At 37.7% G+C, this 17,267-nt stretch overlaps 1 protein-coding gene across 2 annotated transcripts in view; it reads left to right on the forward strand.

The window, feature by feature from the left end:
* Positions 1–17,267, forward strand: part of LOC131683553 (protein masquerade) — a 37,208-nt gene that overhangs the window by 8,183 nt on the left and 11,758 nt on the right. For both annotated transcript variants that reach the window (XM_058965613.1, XM_058965614.1), the window contains exon 2: positions 13,793–14,406. In XM_058965613.1, the coding sequence (XP_058821596.1) occupies positions 14,310–14,406 (97 nt within the window). In that variant the 5' untranslated portion in view covers positions 13,793–14,309. The remainder of the gene's footprint in view (positions 1–13,792; positions 14,407–17,267) is intronic.

Genomic DNA, 17,267 nt, shown 5'->3' on the forward strand with positions numbered 1-17,267 from the left:
CACAAAAACCTGTTTTGATCAAGATATAGGCTTCTCTCGCAGCGCTAAAACCTGCTCAATTTTTACCTTCCTATGTTCAACACAATTCGAGAATATTAACAATGCAATACACAAAAAAAGGTAGTCGACTATCCAAATTGATAGAATTTTTCGTTTTTCAATAATATAAGACATCGAAGGTATGTCAAAATTATATTTTTCATCGTTTACTGAAAATGGCCCTGGCATCGCTGCAAGCAAAGTATGTACAGTGTGACAGGCTGTGACTCAAAGCGAACATTCTAACAAAGATATCTTTGATTCTAATGTTGTCCATCGAAGGATCGTTGATAGCTGAAATTTATATTCAGAATCTTCTACTCAACCAAGGAATTCCACGAAGATCTGCCCGAAAATCTTCAAAAACGCGACCGACCATTTTAGATTCCGTTGAAATTTGACACGTTTCACCGGCATGGAAGAAACATTTTCCATAGTCAATAAAATTATTGTGACTCAGGCAAAAAAAAATTAGTGCATAAAAGTTAGATTACAGTATTTTATGCAACATCTGAGAACAAGTTACAGGGAATGAATACTCCTGCGCGAAAAAATATGCTCTGAAAAATTTGTGTCGTTTTCCAGAAAAATAAAAATTAAAGTTAAAAATTTTAATTGCGAATAAAACCATTTTTTTAATACTATGTTGCGTTTCGGCTTCGCCTCATCAGAAACCGACACTAACTTATTGTCGGAATAGATTAGCGCCGGCTTGACGCAAATCCCTTAAAACTAAAACACACTATGGGTTTTAATCGAACAACTGTTCTGTTTATGCCGATGAGACACAGGTTTTTACCAACAAAATTTTCACCCTAGTGAGAAATTTTGGTTTTTACCAAATTTTCCTCCTTAGGGTGAAATATAGCATAGCATTTTTTAATTTTTTCTAATTTTGTGCACGAAAACCTAGGTGAGATGAGTAAAAAATACTCTTGAATATAGTTTGATTGGTTAAGAGTACAAGCTAGTAATGAGCAAACTTCACGGAGTAATAGCCCGCGTTGTACTAAGCAATTTATTTCTAGTTGCGGCACTCACTCGCCGCGGTAAGCTGCTTCATTCGCCAAGTTAATCTGTTCTATTTTTTCACCCGTGAACGCCGACTGGACTGGAGAATAAAGTCGCAAGACAACGACGTAACTGGATACAACTAATTAAATTAAATTTTTTATTATCTTAAGCCACCATCGTCGACTTTGCCTGGACTACTGTGCACGGTTTATACAGTTTGGTAATTAGCCTGTAGAGCGGCCAACTTCGCGAAAGCAATTGGCTTTTTTACCTACCAGAAGTAGGGAATCACAAATGCCACTGCGTAAAACAGTGGCCAATCTCGTAATTCCACTGGTGCTATTTATTTCGGGATCTCCACTGAACTTATCGTTAACTGATTTCCTTTTTGCCTTTCTCAGAAAGGCTTTTGCAATCGGTCGGAATTTCGACTGTTTAACTGAAACCTGGATGGCCGAGTTTCTTATACCAATCGATTCAGTTCGTTGAGCTCGGGAAATGTCGATGTGTGTGTGCGTGTGTTTGTGTCAAACAATCTCACCAATTTTTCTCAGAGATGGCTGTACTGATGTACACAAATTTAGTTTCAAACGAAAGGTACAACCATCCCATCGGCCGCTATTGACTTTTTATCGATCCGACTTTCGGTTTAGGAGTTACGGGTTGAAGAGTACGATCACACAGCAAATTTCCTTATAAACTGGTACCACCATGATGTCCAAACGATGTAATACATATTAAACTGTGTGCAACATTACATGGATTTGCGTGTCTAGATCATTAATGACCCACCGAAGTTGCTTTGACCACATTGGCTGCCTAGGACGCTTCTTGACACCCCGGGGAACTTGCCAAGTTCTCAGCGTGATTAATGATTTTTTACAAAATTGGTCTCAAATGAAAGGTACACGATTCCCATTGGCTACTATTGAATTTCTAATGATCCGACTCCCGGTTCCGGAATTACGGGGTGATGAGTACGAACACGCAGCAAATCCCGACCTAAACGTATATGTACTGCGATAAATCTAAAAAGGTGAAAAAATTTCTAAAATGCGAAAATTTTTCCAAAATGTGACCATCACTGCTTGGATTTTTAGTTCTAGGTCACTAACAACCATTTAGACTCTTTGGCCACATTGGCCACCATCAACGGTTCCGGAGGCCCCGGCTGAAGTATCCAAAGTCAATAACAGTTACATCGATTTCTCAGTGATAACTGGACCGATTTACCAAACTTACTCTCAAATGAACGATGTTGCGTTCCCAAAAACTGTTATTAAATTTTATTTCTATCCGACTTCTGGTTCCGGAGTAACGGGTTGTGGAGTAGGGTCACAGAGCAAACTCCTAATCGAACCGATACCGCAAATGCAAAAAGGATTTCTTTTTGCTAAAATAGGAGCCAAACATCTTGCATTTGCAGTTCTAGGTTACTGAAGGCCCACCGACATCTTGTTGGCTTCATTGATCACCATAGACGGTTCTAGAAGTGCCCGGAAAGAAATTTTAGAAATCAAATTCGCATTTTTGATGTCAAATGGCCTCCGTGAAATGTCGAGATTTTATGTTATCCCGAAAAAAATCATGTGATACCGAAAGAATTTTATTACAAACAAAAGATATGATAGATTTAAATGTCCACGTGAGCTTTTCATTAAACTTTTGTCTTTTATAAGAAAATGGAACAAAACTGGAACGTCAATGGTGTGCGCGCTTCCTTTAATTACTACAGGTTACTTTCATTTTATGTTATTATGATGGATCTTTAAAACGTAAGAGACCATCCATAAATGACGTATCATTATATGGGGGAGGGGGGAGTTTTGTATATTGTGATGATGTGTGACGACAGGGGGGGGGGGTAGGGGGTCATGTCATGATACGTAGCTTTTTAAAGGGGAATAGGGGTTGACCTGTTGTCACGACAATCTTACCCGATTCATCTAACTAATATCGTTTTTTATTATTTTATGGTTTGCACGGGGACAAGGGGTGGTACGGTTACCGTCAAGCTACGTAATTACCGGGGGAGGGTATTTAGAGATTTGTGACGAAATGCTACGATGGGGGAGGGGGTGTTAAAAATCACTCAAAAAGTTCTACTTCATTTATGGATGCTCCCTGAACATAAAAGATTATATAGTTCAGAAATGAGATATTTCCTTGGTAATTTCACAAAAGACTGAGGAAGTCTATGTAGTTGAAGTTTGAACGCTTTTCATTAACTCCTTCTTCACCATAGTAGTCAAAAACAACAGAATTTTCTGAAAAAAAACCATTTTCATTGAATCAACCAAAAAAATTGGAACGCCTACGTGGACATCGTTGGGAGGGGGTAGGGGTACAGAAATTGTCCACGTTTCTCCACGGCGGAGGGGGACGGGATCAAAAACGAAGTTTTCTTTGTCCACGTGGTATATGCACGGCCCCTAACATGAGGACAGCATTGAATTCTTGCTGATTAAGCTAATTAAATATTAGTTTTGTTTATTTCAAGTGTGTCAGCGTCGACATGTTGCTCATCAGGTTCGTAGCAGTCGTGCACTCACAGATACTTACCAAGTATAATAAGAATGTAATAGACATTTTCACAATGTTATATTGAACGTAACTAGCTATTAAATTATAGGTATATTCAGTGAGATCTCAGACTGATATTATTCGTAGCCTCTAAAAGGAGTTTCGTTGTTGCTCAATCCGGATCATATTTATAAACAACCTAAATGATGTTCATGTATCCCCGCAAAAAGTGGTTCATGTATCCCCACATGCCATAAGCAAATTTGAATTAATTTTAAACCGTCAGGAAATATTTACCTTTGCAAATTTCTTCAAATAAATTACAGATTTTGCACCTACTTACATTTACGAAAAACTTTATGATGTTTAGTCGCACAGAAGGGACACCACAAACTTTTTCCAAAAAAACGCAAGGTCTCAATTGAGACAACTTTTAATGTACTGTAACTCTGTAAAAGTGACAACAGGCACTTGACGCTATCGCAAATGCATGTGAGGTTAGCTTACCGACAGAGCTACCAAAACGCATAAGGTTTGCCCTAAAATTGGTAGAATGTGACGTAATATCCTTAGCGGTTCACCTATCCCCACTCTCCTCTAGTATAGAGGAACATGGGGAGACTTAACCAGGTTTTCAGCTAAACCTGCATAAATCTATAAAAAAGCCTTCAATCCCTCAAAAGTCAATGAGATATAATGTGCAAAGTTATTGTGCGTATTCATGATTTTTTGCAGAATTTTTAATTTAATTTTTGAAAAGTTACAAAAGTTTTTCTGAGATCGTTTTTTTTTTTGGTCTACTGCGGGGAGACTTGACCAAGGCCTGGGAAGACTTGACCAAGAGAATTTTGAAAAATCATAACAAAAAATAATGACATAAAATATAGTGTAATTTTTTTTTTCAATATTCTCGAGTTCCTTTGGTAGTAGTAAAAAATATAAAAAGGTTGCATTTAATAAATTTCGATTTTTTTAATGCATTTCTTTTTAAGGATTAACTGTACTGCTTATATTGCATGTTCACACGTCAACAAATCAGTCCTACTTTATTTACTAATACTAAAATAAATAGACTTATATTTAAGATGGGATTTTTTACGGCGTGATTAACATTAACAGTAGAAACCAAAGCATAGTAAATATCAGGAATTTTTCATCTTTCTTCAGCTAATTGCCACTTGGTCAAGTCTCCCCAACAATAGTTATTGCGTTCAATGTCGTGCAAATTCTAGTAATAACTATTCCAATGCTCCAATTTATGTAAAATCATTTCACTGCTTCATAAGGAATAAAATGATATATTAGTACTTTAATAGTAATTAGTAGTCGAGTAGATATGGTCATACAAAGTTTGATAAAAAATTACATCATTTAATGCAAATGTATTAATCATGGAATATTTTCTGTAAGGAAATGATTTTTCATTCCAAACTATTAAAATTACCTTAACTGCCTATGATCGCATATCAGTCCCATAAAGATAGGAAATCCTATAGAAAACGGGACAACTATGCGATCATGGGTAGTTAAGGGCTCGAAACAAGTATAAAAATATTTTTCAAGTTTTTTAAGAACCGAATAGAAGACGCCATTAGACCTGTGCGCCGCCGCGCCACGCCGCCGCCGCTGGTAAATTTCAACAAACGCCGACGCCAAAAGGTAGACCGGCGGCGCGCCGCCGACGCTTTTTTCTCACGCCGACAATTCGCGAACTCGAAAATCATTAGCTCATAATTTTATCCACAAATCTATGAACATTGTCTATGGTCCGAATATACGACGTTAACTGATTCATGATTTATCACATATTGATCTTTATTTGGTATTAGTGGTTGTGAATTAGATCACTAAGTTAACAAAGTCTTGATATTTTCTCGAAAATCATTACACGACACTCGGAATATAATTCATGGATCCATTCTTGCTTTGTCAACTGGTTATGATTGCGAGCATATAAGTTACAATTCACCATTCGTGAAATGGTCCACAAATTCAAAAAAAAATCCACTTTCAAGATATAGTTGATTCCTTATATGTTAGACACGATTCACCAGTCGAGCTCGTGAAACTGTTCATGATATAGTTCATAAAGTAATAAATCTTTCACATAATCTTAATATACTTACGTAAACAATTACAAAGAATTCAGAATATTATTCATGGATTATTCGCTCTACTCTTTGGTTTTGAAATTTCTATGTGAGCTATTGTGTACAACTGCTAGCAACCAGTCTCATAGGCGCGAGTGTTACAAGGAAACTACTAGGACCTGTAACCAGGGTTGCCACTATTTTTCAAAGAAAATCTGGCAGTTCAATTAAAAATATCTGGCAAAATCTGGCACTTGACAGCGACCTCATAGTCATCGAAATTTGGCATATATTTTAGTTTTCGTAGAATGTGTATCAATCGATTTTTGTAAAATTTGGGACATGTTTACCCAAATTTCCAAAATGTGTATGTAGCCGCTTCCAAAACTTAAAAATCTGACAGAATGAGAGATTTGTCTTTTTGTCTGGAAGCTGCCAAAAACTCTGGCTGTGCCAGATAAATCTGTCATAATGGCATCCCTGCCTGTAACCCTGTTATTCTTTTGTTAAGATTCAGTGTAATTTTCGAAATTAAATGAAACTGCGCTAAGCACCAAAAATACATTACCTAGCCACAATTCATGTCCGTGAAATAATTAAGAAAACTATAAGACACGTGACTCTGTGTAAAAAATCCGACGGTAAGCTCAAGACTAAAATATCACGATAACACGACGAGAATTTACGAAAATCGTTGCACAATCGTTCAATTCTTTACTTTTTCAGTCAATAAAGCTAATATAAATCAATGTATCATCAAGTTATGAACTAGAATCATAAAAATATTAAACATATTCAGATACAACCACCTGCTAAACATTTGAGTATAATGGAATCTTTTTTTTTGCGTGAACTAATTTTGTAAAAACACAAAAATTATTTTCAAAACGAGGTTTATTTATCATTGATTGAATCGTGACCTATTTTGAAATTTTTTTCTTGAAGAATAGTTCCGCAGAGTGATCTTGACTTTTAGCGACGTTGGTGCACTAATGTGGCGATGCAGAGGGTAAGATTTCTGGTTGCATAAATTATTAATCGTGTCATCTAGCCCCACTCAAGAAAGATTTTCAGTAGCAGTTGCATCAGCCCGGTATCACAGACAAAGAGAACGTAATACGAGATGAGTTTTCATCACTCGTAGGTAAAACGGTCGATTTAAATTACAAAAATGCGCAATATCAGCGAGCGTGGCGTTAGTGAAAAGATTTTGACACAGAGCTAAATGCGTTACTTAGTTTCTGCACCCATCCGAAAACGTTACCGTCTTTTTAATCTCATGCAAACAAAAAAAAATGGGCTGAAAATGTGAAACTCATTCTTGTCGAAGTGAGCAAGGCGGGAGTGGTTCACAACCATTTCTTAAGTTACAACACGATACCGATCTGTGAGTAAGCACATAATAGGATGTTAGTAAATTAATTGATTCGGTGTATCGAATCTGAATAGATGTATGCAATGGATTAGAATTTGAAGATCCCCGGAACTGCTGGAGAAATTGGCGGTGTGCAGGTGCAACGAAAACTAGAGATACGCTTAGACCATTTTCAATCAGACTTGTTTAATGATCAGCTTCAACCCAACAGGAGCTAAAACATCAAGTCGTGGAATTATTATGAATGATAATAACTGTATATTTAGGTTTCGTCAGGGTGCAGATCTGTATGATTCCAGCACATCGAGCATACTTTGCATTCAAGATATAAGCAAATCTTACGTTGAAAGAAAATGTAGTGCCATGAAATCGAATATGCCTTATCATCGCGGACATTTGGTACTTACAAGAAGTAAAAGTAAGCGCCAGCCTGTAAAATGAAGTAATCCCAGCAAAGTTCAGCCGAAATTGAACTGGAAATCTGGCTTGTTCCAGTTCGTACACGGGATCCAGTGGCACAACCGATTCTAACTAGAATCGGATGTGTCACTGTAGCAGGAATACGAACTGGAACCAGCCAAGATTCCGGTTCATTTCCGGCTGAGCTTAACTGGGATGTGTCTACCTTGAAAGGTGTCCTTACACTACACGATAATTAAAAGTGATATTTCTGCGCAGTAATGTCATTAATAACGCCTCCTGTTAGGGTACCTGGTATCTGCGGGAGCGACGGTAACGAAGACTAAATTGAAACAAAAAACAATGAAACGACAACAAGAATTAATTTCCTCAAACAAAACGAAAACTGTTTTACCGTTGCTTAATTTCCCAAATATAGAACAATAAATAATTATTATGGGTCATTGAAATACAGTCGTTACTCTGCATTCTTCAAATTTGTCAATTGCAATCATTATTTCATGCGAAGTCGTAATTTTTCTATTTCGTTCTTCAAATTTTACAACTGTAAAAATAGTTCCACCTTTCATTTATTATCTTGCATTTCGCAAGCAGGGTGGGCACTATTAGAGCATCAGTTAAAAAAATTTGATGTGGTTGCGAGAATTACATTTTGTGCAATGTGTTCAACAGATGTCGCTAGTACATTGTGGGCGATGATTTTTTTAGAATTTTCTTCAAGCTGTAACATCTGTTTGTATGTGCCTTATACAATAGAACCCGAAAATTTGGGAAAGGAATTGTACTGCCAAGATTTTTTTTAGTTACATAGGTGTCAATATTTGTTACGCCGACACACGCCGGCGCGCCGCCGCCGATAGGGTCCAACGGCGTGACGCCGCCAACGCCGCCGGCCAAATATTAAAAATGCATCGGCGCACACCTCTAGACGCCATAGCCAAAAATAGAATTTTGCGCTTCGTCAAGTCTCCCCATGTTCCTCTAAACCTCATTTTCAGGCGCTATTGCAACGAATTATTATAGCTTAAAGGCTTTGTCGAATTTAGCAACATTTCTATTATTCGAAGAAGAATAAATGCTCTAAATAATTAATGTTTGAGTTATTTAAACTGTGAGCAGTAGTCTCTATGTGTCTGAAGTTAAAATTAAGTCTATTTTTTAACAAAATTATTCAACTTGTAGAGAAAGTCATCAAACCATGAATGCACTTCCCCTACAGGTAGCGTTATTTCAACCATTTACATTCTAACGGTTGCACTTGAATCCGTCCCAGCTTGGAGATGCAGTCTCATTCCAAAGCCTTCAGCAACAAAAATCCATGAAACCACTCTCGTAACAAACTCTCTCCAGTCGGGTCAGTGAATAGAAGGAGAAGGAAAAAAATAGGTTACTAGAGTTCAGTTCCACCACCAACCGGAGCATAATGTAGACTATGGCTCGCCGCTGCCATTCATTGCATTGGGTCAAGGTTATAAAAATCTACACTACCGCATACCACAGCACCCGAACTGGTCGCTTTTGGATGGAAATCGAAACCCGACCTCGGCTTTATCTCAGAAAAGTGCACCGAGCCCGTTTTATCGTCCCGTAAGCTGACACAGGTTTCTTCCGAACAAACAACAGGCGAGAGTAGCTCACGTGGCAAAAGGTAGATGTGACCGAGAGAGAGAAGAGTTCTTTTCGTTTCATTGATCGCTGTTGAACTTCCAACGGATCGGATTGCCGGCATGTGGGTTTCCCCTTCTTCGAGTGGTAGATACATGGCATAAGCAATAGAGATGCGTCTCGTGATTTCACCGGGTGCAAGCGACCATGTGGATCAGTTTTATACACGTACACACGATAAGCTTTCACCTGCCGTCGCGGCAAAACCATGCCTGACTCGGTTGGGTGAAAGAGAAATGCGACAGAACGAATAACGTGTGAATTCGGAGGTTGGCGCGTATTAATGTGCTCGCGATGCAAACGATGAGACAGATACCGTACTCATTTGATTCCGTGCATGAAGTCGCTTAGGCCGGTTTGATTTACTTATCAATGAAATGGAATCATTCTTACATAGCTGAACATTGTTTTGCTCTGCTTAGAGTTCTGCGGGGAAGAAAAATAACATCGAACAACTTTGTTTACCCATTGACATCCAAGCAAACATATAGAGAGAACTAGTAAACAATAGCTAACAGCTGTCGTTTCTAGAACCAACATGGTTGATCGGCGTTTTTGAGGACCGTATCACCTGAGAATAAAAACTCCTTGGTTTTGCTATTCTCATATTTTTTAGCATATAGGGTAAAAGGGTATAATACGCCCCATCGGGGCAAAATGCCCTCTTCAATTCCCAGAATTCCTGAATTATCTAAAAAGTAAAAATGACTGATAACAGTATCGTTTCATGAAATCAACATACTAAGTTAGTTTGGTATTTTTTTTATATTGCAAAACAACAATAAACACAAATGTTTGAAAAGAGATACTTTGATGTAAGCTCCCACTTTTTCTAATAGCATTACAATCAATTAGAAACAGTTGGATTTGATAGAACTATTTCAAGTAGCTTACAAGAATATTATACTTACTATCTTAGTTTTTAGCTTGGCTCAAAACTATGTGTGCGTGTAGAATTTTGCATGCACCCAAAACCTACCTGGTAATAATCGCTTACATTAATGCAATAAATACGAGCAAAAATTGCAAGCGTTCTGGTAATGTGCAAAAATTGCAAAAAGCTTCCTTACATTGAATGCAAGAAACAGAAAAACGAATTTTGACTATGTATTAGCGATATATGTGGATTGGTGACCAAAACCTGGTCAAGTCACTCCATGTTCCCCTATTTATGGTGAAACTTAATTTTACATTTATATTCATGCTCCCAATATCTGCATGAATTTTTTTTTTTAAATTATAAAATATAAATTTCTGTGTAATATTTAAGTATCGTCGAAACGAATAATAAGTCATAAAACGTAGTACTAACCTGAGAGGAAGCTTCCAGCCAAGGAATCGTCTTGGGCATTGATTGGTGCGAGCAGCGTCGCGATCATTAGCAAATATTTAACACGCATCATCTTCATTTTGGCACACCCTGTTCGCCGGATTACCGATAGGCTTACATCAATTGGTGCGAAACGACCGTTTATTCAAGTTACTGGCACTGACATTCACAAAGCACTAGAGAGTTTGTGTTAGAAAAAAGTCTGCTGGCATTGAAAAATGAGCCCTGCACAGGGAGATCACTGACCCATATTTTATACATCCAACCACGCTATCAGATAATTATAAGCGGTTAAAAGTCCTATATAAACACTTGTATAACTTCAAGATTAATGAAAAAAGTTAGAGACGAAACCCAGATTCGAACTTATTAGTTCGAAGTTATTATTGAGCATTATAGCACAGATGGATTGAGCGTTAAAACTCGTACAATCAGCACATCCGGAATTCGATGCTGCCTCGTGTGTAATGAATAAGCCACAATACTGCGTTTGATGATGTTGGTGAGGAATGAATAAAAAGCAGATTGTAAATAAAAACTCGGCGTGCCAGCATAGGCACGTGAATGCGGTGGCAATCCTTTGACAGTGTGTTGAAGAAACGTATGTAGGTATGGCAAGCGGCTTTGACTGCAAAATTGCAAGCGATGCTAACATTATTTGCAAGTGATTGTCACTTGCAATTATTGCAAGAGATTTTTGCTTTGGGTGTAGTAACAATCCCAAACATCCTGATTAGGTTCGCAGTACCGACTTTTTTTTGGCGAGAACCGGTACTACGGTACTGAAGCCCTCAGTACCGATAGTACCGGTAAAGTACCGGTGCTCGAATTTTTTTTAAAAAGTTGAAAAAAAGCTTCAAAGTGAAATTGATTGCTCAAACTGATGGCCTTATTCTCAGATGATTGATTTGTGCTGATAAAAAAAACATGTTTATTGATTTCAATTGCTTCGGAATTAGGGTTGCCACCTCTGGAGAGGCTTTAACCCGGAGATTTTCACTGATCTGGGGGGTGGTGGATTTTGAGTGGAACGAGACAGAAATTGGAATCAAAGCGATTGCTAGGAATTTTAGAGCACTTTAATCGCTTTTTATTAGCACGTTAAATAAAACTGTAAATTTTTCACGCTTGAGGACGGTTTTATCGGTTTAATGTGGTGTAGTATTTCACTAAGTGCCAAGAATACAAAAGCACCAGCTACTATCATTGTGGAGGTCGAACGAGCATTGCTCTCCACAACTAACAGAAGAAGGAGAGCAAAGGAGGCAGAGCTGCGACATCACACTATGTGGTGTCGGTTATTCGTCACCAACAAATTTTAATTTCGCAGAAAAGGGGCAAAGCTCACCTCCCTAGCCCAGTTAAGGATCGCTGCTGGAGTAGCAACAACACCGCAAGAATTCGTTTGATGTTGACCTTGTCAGTTGGATTAGAACAAATCTGCCAGACCTAAGTGCAGCTGGTGATAAGCACCACTAAGAGTGAAATGATTTGGTAAAATTGCAGTAAAATAGCTTTTTTATACCATTTTGAGCGACTTAGTGGAATGTAACATTTCAATTGTAGCACATAGCGAAATATTACTTTCCTTAACCCTCCGGAAGTCGCGCATATGGCTAACCGAACGAGCAGCCGCTGGTCCCCTAAGACGATTTCGCTAGATTTTTAGAGCAGCGTGCACTCAGTGCACTAGCGCGACTTCCGGAAGGTTAATTTGTAGTAAATTTTATTTGTTTTTCATTTTCATTGCTTTGTGAAAGAAATTAGCAATATTTGGTGAACTCTTCGCCACCTTGAAACGGGTGTAGGGAAAATAAATCTGAACCAGAGTAATAGTTTATTTAGACTTTTTAAATATTTTGTAAAGAATCAATTAATTCCAAAAAAATGAACCTATGCTTCTTCCCACCAAACCCGGAGAAATTGATGTAAAACCCGGAGACCCGGAGATCGCTCCCGAAAACCGGAGTCTCCGGGTCAAACCCGGAGGGGTGGCAACCCTATTCGGAATGGCATAAATCATTTCAGCAGAAGATATTTTTCGTATGCGGCACCTTCTTTTATTTCGAAATATGGGCCACTTCGAAATCAATAACTGCTAAGCGATGCGACTTTCGTCGACTTCAACAGATGGTAAATGTAAGAAACCCTATTAACAACAGTAAATCAAAGCGAGAATGGCAGTAAATCCGAGCAGGTTGCTCGCATTTCTTCTCTTGATTTTCTGTAAATTGGCTTCGACGTTTATGTCGTTTGTTTACTATTCTCTAATGCATAACAAGGCTCTTTGCTTTCCTGTAAACTATGGAGTTTTGCTGAATTTTCCGAACACCAATAATTCGAAATCGCCCCATTAGAAGCAGTTCACCAAGTCTAAAATTGTTAGCTACTAAATCGCTGTTCGCTCTTTTATAGATAAAAGTTTAAGAGCAAACCAAATACAGACATGACTTAGACCATAGTCTTATTACGCGCCACCAATTGAATAATGGAATGTCGCTAATAAAAAAAAATATAACAAATTTTTACGTCTATTACGCTAGATGTGAATATTTTGAAATTTAGTACAAGATCTTTAAAATTTAATTTGGACAAAATAGCGCAGGACCGGTATTATGGTACCAAAAATCGGTCGGTATTCCCGAGATTTTCGGTACCGGTATTACCGGCACCACAACCCTAATCCTGATTATAACAATGTTTCTACCCATTCATCTCATCTTCCAAAATAAAAATCCTACATTGTCTGCTAATACAACTCTGATAAAAATTATTGGACCGAACAAAACACACATTCCGGTTACTCGATCGCCTGTTGGTTGGAAAGTTTTCTGCGCCTTCCCGCACACCAGCAAGACTGACCAGTCTTGCTCCGTCCATGCTGATGGGCACTTCGCTTCAACAGAAATGGGTCAACGTGATTGTATCACTCTTGTTCGGATAGCCGTTGCGCATATTTAAAATTTCGGAAGGAATGTCACTGTGTCTCTGTACAAATATTTGATTACAGTTTTAGCATATTTTTACCGTTTGTCTCTTCACCAATTTGTCGCCGAAGTAAGTCAAGAATGTTTAGCGGTTAACGTCGTTGAAAAGGCTTGAACGTGTTGCCGTCAATGAGTGCGGAAACCTGTTTCCAGCGATGGCACTCAATCGGGGTCTGTGCGGAACAATATGTACGACGCCAACGCAATACCGTATGGAAATGGGTTAATGGCACGTTTGTGTCACCTGACCAGGAATTCGACGGTCTTTTAAATTGTTTCCATAGCACGAAATGCATTTTACCTACTGAACCATTTGCTAATCGTTCATCTTTTCTTCTTGCATTTCTAGATAACCATTGACTGCGATAAGACACGCGATTTACCGCTACTAGCTGAACTAGTTTTCAACCGGCAGACGAAGGAGTAAACTAGTCTGAATTAATGAAAAGTGCTCTAGTAAGGAGGATATAAGCAACAAAACAAAACCAGTGCTTTTGATGCACGATATGAAACGCCGATAGAAGAGAACAGTGAAACAAAACAAGCGAAGAAAGACGCCAGCAAGTTAACGTTTAAGAAAGTGTTACAAACAATATAATTTCATAATCGAAAGAATAACAGGCAATTTGCTAGAGTGTACACAGAAGATTAGGAAGAATCAAACGAAAACCAAGTGGAAAAGGGAAAAGTGAGATCGGCTATTGAGTAACACCTTAATTGGAGCCGGACGCCACAACCGACGGTATGAGTGGCGCGAGAAGCTCTCTAGTGCTTTGTGAATGTCAGTGCTAGTAACTTGAATAAACGGTCGTTTCGCACCAATTGATGTAAGCCTATCGGTAATCCGGCGAACAGGGTGTGCCAAAATGAAGATGATGCGTGTTAAATATTTGCTAATGATCGCGGCGCTGCTCGCACCAATCAATGCCCAAGACGATTCCTTGGCGGGAAGCTTCCTCTCAGGTTAGTTACTACGTTTTATGACTTATTATTCATTTCGAAGATACTTGATACTACACAGAAATTTATATTTTATAATTTCAAATAAATTTTTCATGCAGATATTGGGAGCATCAATATAAATGTAAAACTAAGTTTCACCATAAATAGGGGAACACGGGGTGACTTGACCAGGTTGTTTGCTAAACCTGCATAAATCTCTAAAAAAGTTTTCAATCCTTCCAAAGTCATTGAGATATAATGTGCAAAGGTATTCTGCGTGTTCATGCTTTTTTGCAGAGGTTTTGATTTACTGTTTCAAAAGTTATAATATTTTAAGGATTAACTGTATTGCTAACATTGCATGTTCACACGACACGAAATCATCCACATTACTGCCAACTTTGTATACTAGTACTAAAATTGTTACCAGGGATATTTTATTGTTTATGCGCTAGATCATTAAATTATTGTAAAAATACCGTTGCGAAAATACCGTTATTTGGACTGTTATGCTCTTCGCAAATCGTAGAAATCAAATGATCGTGTCTCGTTTAAACCTGATATGGCTGCATGCGTTTACTTTCCAACTTGCTTAGTGTCCTCTAGTTGTTGTGAAATATATGTTAGAAATAAAATGTTCAATTTTCTAATCAATAATAAAAATAATAACGCTATAATTCCGACTAGAGTTGTTTTTAAAAACACAGATTTGAAAGAATTGTTGCATGACAAAAAGCAACACTTTGGCCCATTGTTAACTACGACTATTGATGAAGCACTAAATGTAAACGAAAATGCAATAAAAGTCGCGATCCGCGAAGAACTGTCAGCCTTGTCATAAGAATTGTTTAAAGAAATGCGTGAATCCCAAAAACTTCTTAATATTAAATTTGTATGGCCTGGTCGTAGAGGAGTGATTTTAGTAAAAAATGATGAACATTCTAAAATTGAAAGAATTGGTAGTAAACATGACCTTGATCGATTCATAAATAATTACAAAAATGGAGAATCTGCCTCTTCTTCACCACAACAATCTGCCCCTAAGCGAAAACTAAATTAAGAATAGGGTTGCCACTTCTTGAGAGATTTTGACCCGGAGATTTTCACTGACCTGGGAGGTTGAGGATTTTGAGTGGGACTAAACAGAAATTGGAATCGCTTTTTATTACTACGTTAAAGTATTGCACAGTTCACACCAAATCGAACTGCACAGTTTGAAAGTGTGATGAATCAAAAGTGTTGTTGTTGTTGTTTTAGTTTGTGTTTTGTTGTCCCGAGGAACTTTGCCTCATAAATGCCAGTGGCTGAATCAAAAGTGTGATCAAAAGTGCAACTTCTTTGACCTGACAGATTTTTGACATTGAAAAGTGTCAAAAACAGCCTTCTTACTTTTACTAGCTGTTAGGTTTGCATGGCTGCCAGTCTTGCGGTTTTTATAATATATTTGATCGAAAAAGTTAATTTTTTGTCGATTTCGTATCATTTCATTGGGCAACTTTATTAAACTTCCCCGACTAAATGCCACGAATACAAAAGCATCTGCTACTCTCGCTGTGGAGGACAAGTCGAAGGAGCATTGGTTTTCCCACAACTAACAGGAAAAGGCGAGCAAAGTAGGCAGGGATGCAGCATCACATAGGATGCACTATGTGGTGTCTGTTATTCATCATCAGAGGTAGTAACAAAGTGGCAAAACTCACCACCCTAGCCAACAGTTAAGGTTAACAGGTTATATACAAAGTTGTAACTCAAAAAATCAAAAAAAAATTATTGAATATTCTGAAAGTACATACTTTTGAAAATATCTGTGCGAAATTTCATCCAGATCGGCGCACTAGATTTCAAACTACAGCCGTTCGCAGCGCGCTGGTTCTTCCGCGTATGAAGTTAACACAAAACTTCAAACGCAATTATCTCGAAACTAAGTTGCTTGAAAAGTACCGTTGCGGTGAAACGGTGAAACTATTCATCCGATTTTCATCAATTTTTTTTTGAATTGTTTGTATTTACATTCTCGTGTACTTGAACGGTACCTTTTTTATCCAAAAAAATTTGATTCTTTGTGATGAATTTTTGTTTAAAATTTTGAACACTACAAAACTCATTTTGTTGGTTACTCGTTTTATTTGCAGGAAAAAAAATCCATTCAGGTACACCACAATACATTTTTCTTCAATAATCTTTTTATTTTTTGAATTTAGTTGAGCGGTTTGGCTTGACGAGCGTTCACCGCAAACCTCTGCAAAAAAAAACTCGCTACGGGGATGGGCCATAGCTCCGCCAACCTTCAATATTATTTTTAATTCAACTTGTTTTTTCGAACTTCGATAGCACTACCATCGAGCTGTCTTTTGCTTTTCAAAAAAAGTTGCATAAAATACTTTAAAAAAAACACGAACTTAGCTCTCTTTTTCGCCACAACTTTGTATATAATACCTTAAGGATTGCTGCAGGAATAACAACAAACCCGGAAGAACTCGTTTGATATTCACCTACCCAGTTGGATTAGAACAAATATGCCAAACCTTGGTGTAGCTGGTGATAAACACCACTAACAGTGAATTTATTTGGTAAAATTGCAGCAAAATAACTTTTTTACACCATTTTGAGCGACTTAGTGGGATGCAACATTTCAATTGTAGCATATAGTGAAATATTACTTTCCCTAATTTGTAGTAAATTTGATTTGTTTTCTTTGTGAAAGTAATCAGGAATATTTGGTGAACTTATCTTGAAACGAAGGGTTAGTCGGGCAAAATAAATCTGAACCAGAGTAATAGTTAACTTAGACTTTTTAAATATTTTGTGAAAAATATAAATTGAAATTATGCTTCTTCCCACCAAACCCGGAGAAATTGATGTAAAACCCGGAGGCCCGGAAA

The sequence above is a fragment of the Topomyia yanbarensis genome, chromosome 2 (genome assembly GCF_030247195.1).
Source record: "Topomyia yanbarensis strain Yona2022 chromosome 2, ASM3024719v1, whole genome shotgun sequence".
NCBI lineage: Eukaryota > Metazoa > Arthropoda > Insecta > Diptera > Culicidae > Topomyia > Topomyia yanbarensis.